This window comes from Cydia strobilella, chromosome 9 (genome assembly GCF_947568885.1).
Source record: "Cydia strobilella chromosome 9, ilCydStro3.1, whole genome shotgun sequence".
In the NCBI taxonomy this organism is placed as follows: domain Eukaryota; kingdom Metazoa; phylum Arthropoda; class Insecta; order Lepidoptera; family Tortricidae; genus Cydia; species Cydia strobilella.
Genome location: NC_086049.1, coordinates 7,061,415 through 7,075,717, shown reverse-complemented (window position 1 = coordinate 7,075,717; position 14,303 = coordinate 7,061,415). Strand labels below are relative to the sequence as shown.

Sequence of the window (14,303 nt, the reverse complement as noted above, 5' to 3'; positions counted from 1 at the left end):
TCCACATTCATTCTTAATACCTTTCTCGTCACATGACTTTCATCCCTCCGCATCACATGCCCGTACCATGCTAGGCGATTTGCCCTTACTTTTTCTGTTATAAAATTATGAATGATTTAATAAGTAATAAGGCCAGATGACATTCATAGATTTACAAGGAAAGGTACCCAACTGGACATTGTTACACAAATTGACTAAACCCCACAGTAAGCTCAAGAAGGCTTGTGTTGTGGGATTGTGGGATTTTGAACCCAGAACCATCGGCTTCATAGGCAGGGTCACTACCCATTAGGCTAGACCGGTCGTCGTGTTAGAGAGTAGCCTAAAAAAAAATAACAGACACGTATTTTTATTTAGCTGTCCAATCTCAACCTATTGCGAAAAATTGTCCTCCAAAGTAGGGGCTGAAAAGGTACTTTTAAAAACGGTTGTGACAGGTCTTTTTAAATGTACCCGACCGTTAAAGTAGCATTCCGGTACCGGTATCAATACTTGAGGTATCCAAACAAGCTTGCGTTCAATCGGTACCTTTAAATAACAGTACCTTTAATAACGATTTTGACCGGGTATCCGACCGTTCAAGTAGCATACCGGTACCGATATCTATACTTTAGGTATCCAAACAAGCTCCCGGTCAAACGGTACTTTTATATAAAAGTACCTTGCCGCGCGATCTGATACCACAAAAATTCACTATTTTAAATTTACCATTCAAACCGGTCACTCAATTTAATTGGAAAGAACGCCCGCCATCTTGGATATCTCCATTTTTGCTCTGGTCAAGAAGAAAATCGATATCTGAACATCCGAGAGGATCTTTATCGAATCTTAAGTCAAAAATCAGAAAATAACGCCCGCCATCTTGAATCTCTCCATTTTTGTTCTGGTCAAGTTGAAAATCGATATCTGAACATCCGAGAGGATCTTTATTACGAAACTGAAGTCAAAATCAGAAAAAAACGCCCGCCATCTTGTATTTCTGCATTTTTGCTCCGTTCAAGATGAAAAAAAAAAGTCATTTATTGTCGCAGTAAAAAAAAAACAGTAATAAGTACAATAAGCTTAACTTACAGCAGTATTATACAAGTAAATATACAAGTAGGAACTAACTATATATATATATATATATATATATGTATGTGTGTGTCATATATATATATATGTATATATATATATATGACATTTAGAATTATAGTTAACATATTATAAATGCTATTTGCGACAATAGGCTCGGGAATCAGCTTGTGGCGCGAGTCTGGCCACTGCACAGCGCTGTTCTTCAGCCCGCACCTATCTCTTTGCTTTTTTAAGAAAAATAAAAACTGAATAGTTAGTTATAAAATCGATATCTGAGGATCCAAGATGACCTTTTTTTATTATGAATCATGATAAAGGTCTAAGGTCAAAATTATAAAAAACGGCTCATTATTCGGTCAGGTGCCTCTACTTGAAATGGTAACCTTAGCGGTACCGTTTTAAAAAGGTACCTATTAAATGTTATTTATTTGGGTACCGTTACTGTTGGATACCTTTTCATTTGATACCTTTATTTTAGGTTACTGGTCTTTTGCCATTTGATTCGGGTACCGCGTTACTGTTGGGTATCTATTCAATTTATACCTTTATTTTAGGTCACCGGTGTTTTGCCGTTTTATTCGGGTACCGTTACTGTTGGATACCTGTTTAATTCATACCTTTATTTTAGGTTACTAATACAGTAAATATACATTTAGCGTTTGCGTGAAATCCGGTAGTTCTGATTTTTTGCAGACTTGTTTATGATGTTGGCCCAATGAACAATCCAAGTTTGAGACCTCGAGCGCCGAACGCAATTTTTTTAGATTTGGGCCATTATGACCCTAAAGGGCTAGTTTTTGATAGTACCTTCTCAAGGCGTTTATAAAGTAGACTATATTTGCTACAATACAAGACTAGAATTTTCTCTGTAGATTTAATAGTTTCTGAGATTAAAACCTTTGAAAATTTATAATTTTTTCAAACTTGAATTCGTAGGCTAAGTAAGTGCAGTGAGTATGCACTTTTGTCTCAGGCGATGCCGCTTGGCAAGATTGTTCCTAAGGTCAAACAAAACTGATTTGGCCCGGTAGCTACGAGATCGTACCGTGCCTACTCCCCGCGCGGTTTTTTCGATTTTTGACAAAGTTGCGGTTCGGTCACAAACTTCGATTGTTCATTGATCCAACATCATAAACAAGTCTGAAAAAAATCAGAACTACCGGATTTTATGCAAACGAACCCCGTTACCAAAGGCGACAAAGTTACTTGATTATACCGGTCTTTTGCGGTTTTTCAGTCCCTGCTCCAAAGAGTCCAAAGTACTGAAAAGTGACTAAACCCTCTAACTTCTGTAGAGAGTTTCATTCAAGCAAACTGTTAGTCCGCTTCAGTTTGGAAAAAAATATATGCTTTCGTATGTCCGGATGTTCTTCTCACCAGGTCGCATTTCTTAACCTATTCTCGTGAAGTTTTGTGACCAGCTGACCAGGTTCGGTAGTTAGATGGATTTGATTTTTTGGGTCTCGCAGTTCTATCCTAACCTACTTTTCTGGCGAGTTCGTTTTCATGGGGGCCGAAGCCTTAGGACAAAATGTCTATTACATCATTTACAGCATGTGATTTTTTAAGTCAATGTTTTTATGGAAACTGACGTTATATTATGACCAATAAAATAAGCATATACGCCGTTCCAGATATGATTATGTACACCGAAGGAAAAATGGTTCATTATACCTAGTCCAAATTGGATGTCGTCCAATAAGTAACTTTTATAGGGTTCCGTACCCAAAGAGTAAAAACCGGCCAAGTGCGAGTCGGACTCGCGTTCCAAGGGTTCCGTACATTACACAATTTTTACCAGTTTTTTTTATGTGAAACGTGAGTTTTTAAAAACCCCCTACGGGATTCGGATCAAAAACTAAGTTATTAAGTCCGACTCACGCTTGACTGCATATTTCTAATAAGTTTTCCTGTCATCTATAGGTAAAGAACTATTTTGTGCATTTTTTTCAAAATTTTAGACCCAGTAGTTTCGGAGATAAAGGGGGGGGGGGGGTCATTTATTAGCTATTTTCTTAAATAACTTCTAAACTATTTATTTTAAAATTACAAAAAATATATACATATATTTGAGATTCTCAAAATGAGCTCTTTTATTTGATGTGTAACACGATATAGTTTGAATTTTTTCATTTTCCCATTTACCCCCCAAAACTGGCCCCCATGTTGAAAATTCATTTGTTTACGTTAGATGACCGTTTTTGGGTTACTAACTTACATATGTGTACCAAATTTCAACTTAATTGGTCCAGTAGTTTTGGAGAAAATGGGCTGTGACAGACGGACAGACAGACAGGCAGACAGACGCACGAGTGATCCTATAAGGGTTCCGTTTTTTCCTTTTAAGGTACGGAACCCTAAAAACGGGAACCTATTACTAAGACTCCGCTGTCTGTCTGTCTGTCCGTCTGTCACCAGGCTATGAACCGTGATAGCTAGACAGTTGAAATTTTCACAGATGATGTATTTCTGTTGCCGCTATAACAACAAATACTAAAAACAGAATCAAATAAATATTTAAGTGGGGCTCCCATACAACAAACGTGATTTTTTTTGCCGTTTTTTTTTTGCGTAATGGTACGGACCCCTTCGTGCGCGAGTCAGACTCGCACTTGGCCGGTTTTTCAATTATACGCCCCCAAACCTAGTTCTAAATAAAATATCAAATAAGAAAATATTTCCATTCAATTTCTCCACCAATCTTTTTAGCCTGAGAGCTTTACGAGCTGGTGTGGTGAAATCGTTATCTGCGTGTCAAGCCAAGTTCAAAAGAACAGAACTGGCGATGCAACGGCCGTTACACGAACCATTTGAACTATTTGGAGCTACTTTTGAACCCTACGTAACTCAAAATCTATTAAACATAAATTACATAAACATATGAAAAGAGGGTGGCCTAATTGGCCCATTCGACCAATAAGGGCAGGCGGTATGTCACCGGATAGGTTATTCTAAGTTGAAAAACTTTTACTATGGCAGGTAGTCCCAAATCTTTGTGTGAAAAATGTTATCGCCGCAAAAAGTTATGTGAGTTGAAACGTGAGTATATAGTTTTTTTCGATACTAAGTTCCTATGTCGCAGATCATGAAGGTTTTTTTATTGTCGATAATTTAGTGTCATGATATTTTAGTTTTTTATTCGTTTTCTTATGTTTTTTTTTGTTATATTTTTTTTAAACAGAGATTTGACAAGTCTCGTCGTACAAAGAAATGGAGTATATAAAAAGAAACCTTTCCGATGGTATGTCACTTATTCTTATTGGTTCATTTATTAAGACCCTTAAGGCTAACTAGAACCCCAAATTTTATGAACACCGGTTATTAAAATACAAACACTGACCGACTGATTGACTGACTGACTGACTCGCCTAACATCAAAAACCTAACCCACTACCAGCTGAGATTACCTAGTACTTAACTCTAATACCTAAGTTGAAATTTGGCATCCAGCTGGGCAATTGTGTGGTTCCGAAAGTAAAATGAAGAAACATAGATTTTTTACGATTTGTAATATTTTTCAAAGAACAGTTTTTATTTACACACTAAGCGCCTATAGAATTTATAATAGCAAAAATCAATTTTGGTTTAGCAAACAACTATGATGAATACTAATAATTTCTGTCTAAAAAGTAATGATATCCCACCAAAAACATAAATGTGAAATGAGAGCCAAGTTCAATATTAAAATAAATTACATAAACAAAATAAATTATTAGCCACTCTGTATAAAAAATAAACCTATGGAAAAACCATTAACTACATGATACCATTTTATCTCATCGCTCGCACAAAAGACTACTATAGTTAAACCAAAAAAAAGTCTGCAGATTTTGACAGCACACGCAGTGCCAGTATTATTTATACGTCATAATTTCATGAAGTTTGACGTTTAAAATAACACCTGCGTGTACTATCAAAATCTCTTGCAGACTTTTCTTGGTTTAACTCTACTAGCTAGACTATCTAAAGTTGTGAGGTGGAAATCACTTGCAAATATATATAAAAAGTTCTACCTGCTACTTTTCTAAAATTTAGTTTGTTGTCATAAAAACTAGGCAGGACAAATCCTGAACCTTAATTACATCCTAAGCGAACTAGAACTTTACACCCATATAGATCTCAATTCTTTTTCCGGTAGGTTGTAGTTCATTTTATTATTATGGTAGAATTGAATTTATAATTCTCTAACTGCTTTTTGTTGAAGAAAAACATTGCAAGGAACAAGGAAATCAGACTAATACCAATAAGTCCTAGTTTCTCCTCTAGGTAGGAATATGAGATGGGATTCGCTCTTTTTAAAAACTAGTCCCAGCGCTAATTCTTGGAATTCACCTATGTATCCCGGGCTTCTCTCTTTCCACTGGGAAAGCACTAAGAAGGACATGAATACAAATTAAATTAAAAGGCCCTCTTTAGCTGCAAAACAAGGAGAGTGACTTCTCGTCGTTTATCTGTCAGATGGCTATAGCTAATGAAGCACTTAGACGAAGGGGTGAAATAAAAAGTAAAAAGAGAAAACATTTTAGGTTGCCTCCCCTTCGTGTGGAGCGGGTTGATTTTATTTATTTATTTCAACCCTATGGAAGTACCTACTCTACTTACCTACATTCAGTGCTACCATTAAATTATCTACAAACAGAAATCCCCGTTTTTAAGTCTGCCTATTGTGACGGACAGGCAATTTCGGAACCTCACACTGAGCATGACCCGACATGCTCTTGGCCGGTTTTTATAACATTAAGAATTAATAAAGTGTATTTTCCCCTCTAGTAGAACCATGGGTCTAAAATATTAGAACATCACAAAATGCGGATTAATAAAGGCTTTCCATAAAAACTTGGGAGAACTTTTATTGAAGGACCTATAGGTACAGTAAGTACAGTTTGATTGGACAGCTCTAGTGGAGTACCAGTACCACATGTTGGACGACGAATTTTATCGAACAAAATCGATGTTTGTTTGTTCGCGAAACGTCATTTCGCTTTTCTACGTACCTATTGTTTAATAATCGTACGTTTTAAAGCACAGGGCTAGCTTTCTAAAGCAAGGTGGCCTTATTAGGTACAAACAGCAACACTCATCACTGTACATCGGTGGACCTTATTACAAAAGGCATAAGGTCCACCGATGTACAGTTAACAGTGTGGGCGACGGTACATAAGTGTTTACGTACATTATGTGCACAAGTTTATAAGATTTGGGGGCTAAGGAAGCCGTAGAGTGTGAGCGTAAGGGAATGATGAATGAATTTCGATGCTAGTGCGGAAAGTATGTCATTACTTCACGAGTATCGAGCCTACAGCTCGTGGCAAGACTCGGGTCGAGTGAAGAATGACATATCCGCACGTGTATCGAACGACGTTTTTTAATACAGTTGCGAAAAAATAAGAAAAGCAACAAGTGAACGAAACTCTGTGACATCATTGACATTGACATTATGAAGAGGCGTTTTTCGAGCTTTTATTCGACTAGAATAGATTTTGTTATTATTATTGAACCCACTTCAATGAAAGATTTTTTTTCAAATGCATGTTCTATACGGCAGAAACAATTATAAATATTAAAACATTGTACTATTATTACCTAAATATCGTTATTTACGATTATTTGTGTATCGTATATTTATAAAAACAATATCGAATGTTGCCTTTGGAAACTTAAAACATTCTTGCAGTAAGAAAATACGCCTCTTCTTTGACAGGCGTTCCGTTCCATTCAGACAACTTATTAAGAACGGTTTTTCAACATTAAAAAATAAACGTGTTATAATACTTATAATGATGAAGAGGTAAGTAATAAAATATGTAATATGCATATTTTTCGTATTCTTACATTAACAGTAGGTGTTTATGTTGATTACGACGTTTAAAGAAAACTAATATAAACACTCATCAATAAGTAGTCATGAATTGGAACAAGTATAAATTTAAAAAAATTGGAAAAGTAAAAAGCACTAGTTCGCGAATACCAACTTTCCGCACGCTAAACAGCCACGAAAAGTAGCACTCTTTGAGCAACTGTATTCAAATAGTTATTTACGATACAAGTGCGGTAAAGAGGAAATGCGAAACGAGTGGCGATAAATTAAAACACGACCGCAGGGAGTGTTTTAAATCGACACGGGTTGCGAATTACCTATTCGCACGTGTATCGTACAACGTTTTACAGTAGATTATATAGATTTCATTTTTTTACAGTACATATGGTGCTACTTTCTCGCACTAGTGCGGAAAAGAGCACTTTTCGTGCATATGTCGAAAGTTTAAAGGGCCATATGTACTGTAAAACGTTGTACGATACACGTGCGAATAGGTAATTCGCAACTCATGTCGATTTAAAACACTCCTTTTAATAATTAAACTTATTTGCCATGATATGTTTTTTATTTACTCGCACAATGCATAGTAAAACATTGTATGATACACGTGCGTGAAGATAATTTCCGACTCGTATTCCTTTATACACTCGCTCGCTTTACTCGCTCGTGAATAAAATTCCACTCGTCGGAAACCATACATATTCCGCACTTGTTGCATAAATAGCTAGCAGTTGCTCAAAAAGTGCTACTTTACGTAGCTGTTTAGCGTGCGGAAAGTTGGTTTTCGCGAACTAGTGACTATTCCAATTTTTCAAATTTATTCATGTTCCAATTCATGACTACTTATTGATGGTGTTAATATTAGTTTCCTTTAAACGTCGTAATCAACATAAAAACCTACTGTTAAAGTAAGAATACGAAAAATATAGATATTTCATATTTTATTACTTGCCTCTTCATCATTATAACACGTCAATTTTTTTATATTGATTATTGAAAAACCGTTCTTATTAAGTTGTCTGAATAGAACGGAACGCCTGTCAAAGAAGAGGCGTTTTTTCTTTCTGCTTTAAGTTTCCAAAGGCAACATTCGATATTGTTTTTATAAAAGTACGATACACAAATAATCGTAATTAACGATATTTGGGTAATAATAGTACAATGTTTTATATTTACAATTGTTTCTGTCTTATAGAACATGCATTAAAAAAAAAACTTTCTTTGAAGTGGGTTCAATAATAATAACACCCAGCTAAAAAACACCTCTTCATAATGTCAATGATGTCACAGAATTAATAATATAAAAGTTTCGAATTCCTTAGTTGTTGTTTTTCTTATTTTTTTGCAACTGTATTAAAAAAAAAAAAAGTTGTTCGATACACGTGCGGAAATGTCATTCTTCACTCGTCCCGAGTCTTGCCACTCACCTGTACTCGTGAAATAATGACATACTTTCCGCACTAGCATCGAAATGTACTATTTTCGCCATTTCGTTGTTGAGCCCATAGTAAAAGTTGCTCAGTTATAATCCCAAAACCTCCCTGGCAACGGGAATGCACATATTTTTTGGCCACCCTGTATACCCTTTTGCTTTTCCGTAGTCGGGTATAAACTAGCTTACGATTATATCATACGATAGTGGCAAAGCACTTACCAGTTCTCCCCTTGATGCTGACTGTATCAAGTGGATAGAACCATAACTGGTTACACGCTGCATCTCGTTATTTCTACTTAATAGGGATTTATGGTTATTTTATAGCGGGTGGCCGTCTATGATTAGTTGCATTTCTACCCCATATAAGGCCGGTTTCACCAAACCGTCAGTCAGTGTCATCGTAGTGAGTTAAAATTCGCAAATATGTAATGTTTGTCACTTGTCTATGTCTCTATTATAACGTTGACCAGTTCGTTAATTGTGCGTGGTGCAACTTTTTTTCTATCCAGAAATAAGGTTGTTGGGAGTTAACCCTTTTAAGGCGTAAGGTATGGAACGCATTGCTACGAGGTATTTATTCTGTGGTGAGAATTCTACGAGCTCACGAGAATTTTAGTCAAGATATAAATATGCAGTGATATTATAATTTAGACAATTAGGTTTGATTCGTGAGGCAATTTTCATTCGTTGATTAATGAGGTAGATCATATCGTATTTTATATACACCGTGTTTATTTCAAACTCCATTAATATCAAGGGTAAATTCCTGAGCTCAAATTTTTCAATTGTTTGGTTGAGTTAAATATAATGCCCGTTACAACAACGCTATGCAGCATTTAAGTAATTTTTATGAAAAAAACATTTTTTTATTAACTTTGCCATTTAGTTTCTTTAAATGTACTTAGCCATACCCCGCAGTTAACGGAGTTTAAAAGAAACACTGTATTTTAAGGGTTTTATCTAATATATGTCTTATTTTTTCTCAGATATGGACCAAGAAACAATGGCCCACCGCCGATGTACCCTAACATGGGGCCAAAACCCATTCCACCATTATCGAGTATTCCTATTCAGGAGCCGCCTCCAGGATATCGCGGTCGATATGACGGACCGCCCTTTGAAGACATTCCTCCTGGACTTGAACCTCCAGTGCCTGGATTTGAGCCTTCGCCGTTCGAAAAACCACCTTATGCCCCTATACCTGGACCAATTGATCGTGAAAGGATGCCGCCATCTAATTATCGAGATCCTTATAGAGCACCATTTGTAGAAGGTCCCCCAGGTTACAGGGATATGCCGATGCCGCCTGCGCAAAATGAAATTCCTGTTCACGTAGGCGATCCACCTCGATACCGTGATAACTATAGAGGCCCCGGACCGTACCGTGACCAAGGCCCGATGCCGTATAGAGACGGACAACCTTTCCGTGAAGTGGGCCCGGCCCCACCATACCGTGATCCTGGTTTTAGAGGAGGACCGCCAGCGCCCTTTAGAGAAAACTTCAGGAATGCTCCATTTAGGGATGGCGGTTTTCGAGACAACCCACCTCATGGTTTTCGTGAAGGTCCTGCACCGTTCAGGCCGCCGAGTGTTGACCCAAGAGAACCACCTCCTGCGAATTACCACGATCCAGCTTTCCGCGATGGCTTTAGAGATGAAAACAATCCGGGAAGAGAAATGCGTCCTGGTTATAGACCTGGGGTTCGTAACAGAGGACCTTCAAGGCGTAATCCAAACTTTGAGCAGGATAGACATAGGGATCCAGAAGGTCGTGATAGGGAACGCTTTGGGGATGTTAGGGATCCTGCTGAAAGATCGCGTGATATGGAGAAAAGAGACCGACTCCGTGAAGACCGACCTCGTGAAGAACGGCCTCGTAGTGATAGACCTCGTGATCACGAAAGGACCCGAGAATATGAAAAAGAGAGAGAACGTGAGCATGAAAGAGCTACACCCGAGAAAAAAGTTCGTGGGTCACCTAAACGTAATCGTGACACACGAGATAAGCGGCGAAGTGAATCCAGAGGTCGCTCTCGTGATCGAGATGGAAAGCGAGATAAAAAAGAAGAAAGACTTCGGGATAAGACGTCTTCCGAAAGAGCCAAAGAGCATAAAGAGAAGGAAAAGAAATTAAGGGATAAGGAAAGAAAGAAAAAGAAAAGAGAAAAAGAGAAAGATACAGACAAAAAGAAAAAACGAGAGAAAAAGGATAAAAAAGACAAGGATATCGTTAAAAAAGAGGACAAGGAAGATAAGGAGGAAGAAGTTGAAAAATCTAAAAATAAAGATGACACCGTAGACGAGCAAAATAAAGTGGACAGTGATAATATTGGCGATGAAACCAAGATAAATAATGAACTTGGTGAAATCAATATAGAGCAAAAACTTGACTCTCCAAAGGGAGTAGTGAAAGACGAACCTCAAAATGAATTATATGGCGATGAACCTGCAGAAGCAATAGATAAAGAAATAATACAAAATTACGTTAAAACTGAAGATAATGAAGGCGTTAAAGAGGAAGTCATTGAGAGTAACGTTGTTCCCGGACTCAAAGAAGAGCCTTTTGATGGAATTGAATTACAAATTACTGCAGACGAATTAGATTTGAAAGCAGATATAGAAGGTACAACCGAAAAGGAAATGTTGGCGCCTCTACCCGAGCTATCAAAATGGGAAGTTGATGATGACAATACTGAAAGGAAAGAACCGGGTGAAATAACCTCACCCGATGAGGAGGATTCGGGTAAAGTAACTTCAGAAGTCCTGAAGCGTGCTGAAAATGCCATATTTGCTAAGGCAATTCATTCCCTCAGACCAATCGAAATAAAAAAAATAAGCAGCGATAGAGCCAAACTGTATGACGATGCCGCGCAGGCGAAAGGTTCCATGAATAATATTCAAATTACCGTTCCGGTAGCAGATCCCGAACATAGATCTATAGAAATAAATGATAAAACCAAAAAGAGAACATCTAAAACTCCTCCTCCTAGATTGTCTGTAAAAGAACGATTAGGTGGTAAAGTGGATGACGTACGTAGATCGAGGGAACCACGTGTTGTGCATAGTACAGTAGAAAGAGTAAAATCTCGGTCTAAAACACCTAAAAAGGAACAACCGTATCGTAGAGTAACTGTTGATAGAGATAGAAGTAAAAAACCGGGTTCAGTCAGCAGAATAGAATCAAAAGGGGAGAAGCCACGTTTGATAGCGGACGCCAGGGGGTTGCAGGAGAAATTTTCAAGCCGTAGTCCAAATCGCGATAAAAAACGAAAAGATATAGATAAAGGTGGAAGGGAGTCTAAAAAGATAAAGTCTGAACCAGGTGTCGATTCTCGCAGTCAAGATAAAGGTACGTCTAGTGCCGTAAAAACGACTGCTGAACGAGAGAGAAAGAAGTCCACCTTGGACGAAGCACACTTTGAGCCTGATTACGACGAGACAGTCGAGTCTGATCATGAAGGAAAAGAGGATGCTGTCGGTAAAAAGCGCGAGCGGTCGATGTCACAAACTGTAACCAGTGAAGTGAAAAAACCTAAACTAGAAGAAGAAACAATCAAATTAGATTTAGCTAACGTTAAAAAGAAACCTGATACCGAAAGTGAATCCTCGAGCGACTCTGATACATCGTCATCATCCTCTTCGGATACCCGTAAACGTAAGAAGAAAAAGAAGCGTAGTAGTAAGAAAAAGAAAAAACGAGCCGCTAGCGACAGCGACAGCGATTCTGACTCCGACTCTGATGACCACAAGAAAAAGAAAAAGAAACGTAAGCATAAGAAGAAGTCTAGTAAGAAGAAGAAAAAATCTAAGCATAAGTAAGTCCTACTTTGACGGAATTATATATTAGGCATATTTTACTTGCGTATCGGTAACGCTTAATTTTAACATGTTCTTTTTATTTTGTTTCTAATAATTAGGATTTTTATCGGAACATTACTTTTACAATTTCTACAGTAGGTACTGCATAAATGCACTTCATAGTTATAAAATGTAATAAACTAATTATTTAATAATAAACATATTCTGGAGGTATCAAGTGTGTTGTTTTATTTCGTATAGGTACATCGTGTTTTTTAACTTATTTTAAAGGTTGATTCCTGAGCTTAAATTAAGTAACTTTCTGAAAGACACCGGTATTCTAATTATTAGGCCGGGCAATAATGCTCAAAAAAAGTTAGAGGAAATGCTTGGAACACAATTTTTGACTTCGTAACTTTGTGTGGACTAGTTAGGTGAACAATGAACACATCAAAAGTCCCCGGCCGTAGCCCTTGAGCCTTGGGGAGAGCGGGGTTTGAAGGAAAGGAAAGGTAATAAAATTGTTATGTTTTATTTAGTTGTTTTATAAAAAATTTCAATATCTTGCAGTGTTTGAGATATCGGGTCTTGAAAGTTTATTTAGGGCTCTCAATTTTATTTTGATATCTACATCAGTGAAGCTGCTAGGCCGTGTTTGGTATAATTTCCGTATATATCGGGGGTGCTGAATTCATTTATGGTACCACATTGACACCGAATGGAACAAAACAAAAACAAAATTAAAAAAAAGAGGTTTAAAAAAAAAGGTATTTGTTTAGTTTATATGTTTTTACTTCGGAATGGTGTCAATGTTATACGATATACCATAAATAAATTTGGCACTCCCGATTTATACGAAAACGATACCAAACATGGCCTAGTAGCTTCACTGATGTAGATATCAAGATAAAATTGACCAAAAAAACTTTCAAGAGAAGAGAGAATATCTCGAAAACTATTCAAGATATCGAAAAACTTGACGTGACTTGACTAAATTAAACTTTTGTTTTGTGTAGTTAGTCATGTCGCTAAGACGAAAAGTTTCCAAGATACGTGAATAATTGAAAAATGGGATCTTCAAACCCCCCTCCCCTCTTGCTCAAGGGCTACGGCCTGGGACTTATGTTCACCTAACTAGTCCAAACAAAGTTACGTAGACAAAACTTGTGTTCAAAGCAATTCCCTCTATACCTTCTTGTTGCTTGGCCTATTGGCACCGTGCGAAGTACATAGTGGGGGTAAGTAAAACGATCGAGCGCATAAGGTAGTAAAAATTGACAACTGACGGATTAGCGTCTTTAACATTTCATACAAGTTATATGGGTCGAAATGGAACTTTAATTTACGATTACTCCTGAGATATTCATTTAAATTGTGTGGTGTAACATACCATTGTAATCTGTATGAAATGCTTAATATAACTAACGTATTTAATTTGATAATTATTAATACTGTAGCCGTGTAAATAGCTTTGTAAATACCACATACTATGAAATCTATTTGTAGAAGATAAGAATGGGTATAGTAAGTTATCCTTAAAATATAGACATACACCATCGCGGACTTTTTTGTAGAGCAATGAAAGAGAGATCTTTCCACCATACATTGTTTTGTTATATCTCAAACAGGTTGGGCAGCGTTTTCGATTAAAGCTCTAAGCCAGCGTAATTTACTTAATTACCAAATGTCGTCATATTTCAATCAATTTACACAAAACCTTAACAAATTATACGCCTTAACCTTCCTCAAGAATCACTCTATTCATAGGTGAAAACCGCATAAAAATCCGTTCAGTAGTTTTCACTGAAATTATTACGTGTACTTACTTCTCGCTTAATAGTTTTGACAAAATACAAGCCTATAGTTGCAACCGCTGTGTGGCGCTGTCGTCGTGCACGGTCCCAATAACTCCATTTTGGAGATAGTCAACAGTTTATTTTAATAGTTGGTTAAGCAAATCTTGCCTATCGGTGTTCTATCGGATACATTTCGGGGAGTGCGCACAGGAACTGCACGACCTGATCCCACCTTCCCCTTTCCATCATCGGACATCCAGGCGCGGGGAGCGTATGCACCCGTTCGTGGTCCACATTCCATTCGTTCGGACGAAACGTTTTGCCTCCTCCTTTTTGGTACGGACGGCTAAGGAATGGAATGCGCTCCCGCCATCTGTAT

General features: G+C 37.4%; 1 protein-coding gene across 4 annotated transcripts in view; it reads left to right on the top strand.

Annotated features, from left to right (window-relative positions):
• LOC134744168 (E3 ubiquitin-protein ligase RBBP6) overlaps positions 1–12,366 on the top strand; it is a 59,204-nt gene extending 46,838 nt beyond the window's left edge. For all 4 annotated transcript variants that reach the window (XM_063677877.1, XM_063677876.1, XM_063677878.1 and 1 more), the window contains one exon: positions 9,317–12,366. In XM_063677877.1, the coding sequence (XP_063533947.1) occupies positions 9,317–12,149 (2,833 nt within the window). In that variant the 3' untranslated portion in view covers positions 12,150–12,366. The remainder of the gene's footprint in view (positions 1–9,316) is intronic.
• The last annotated feature ends 1,937 nt before the right edge of the window (positions 12,367–14,303 follow it).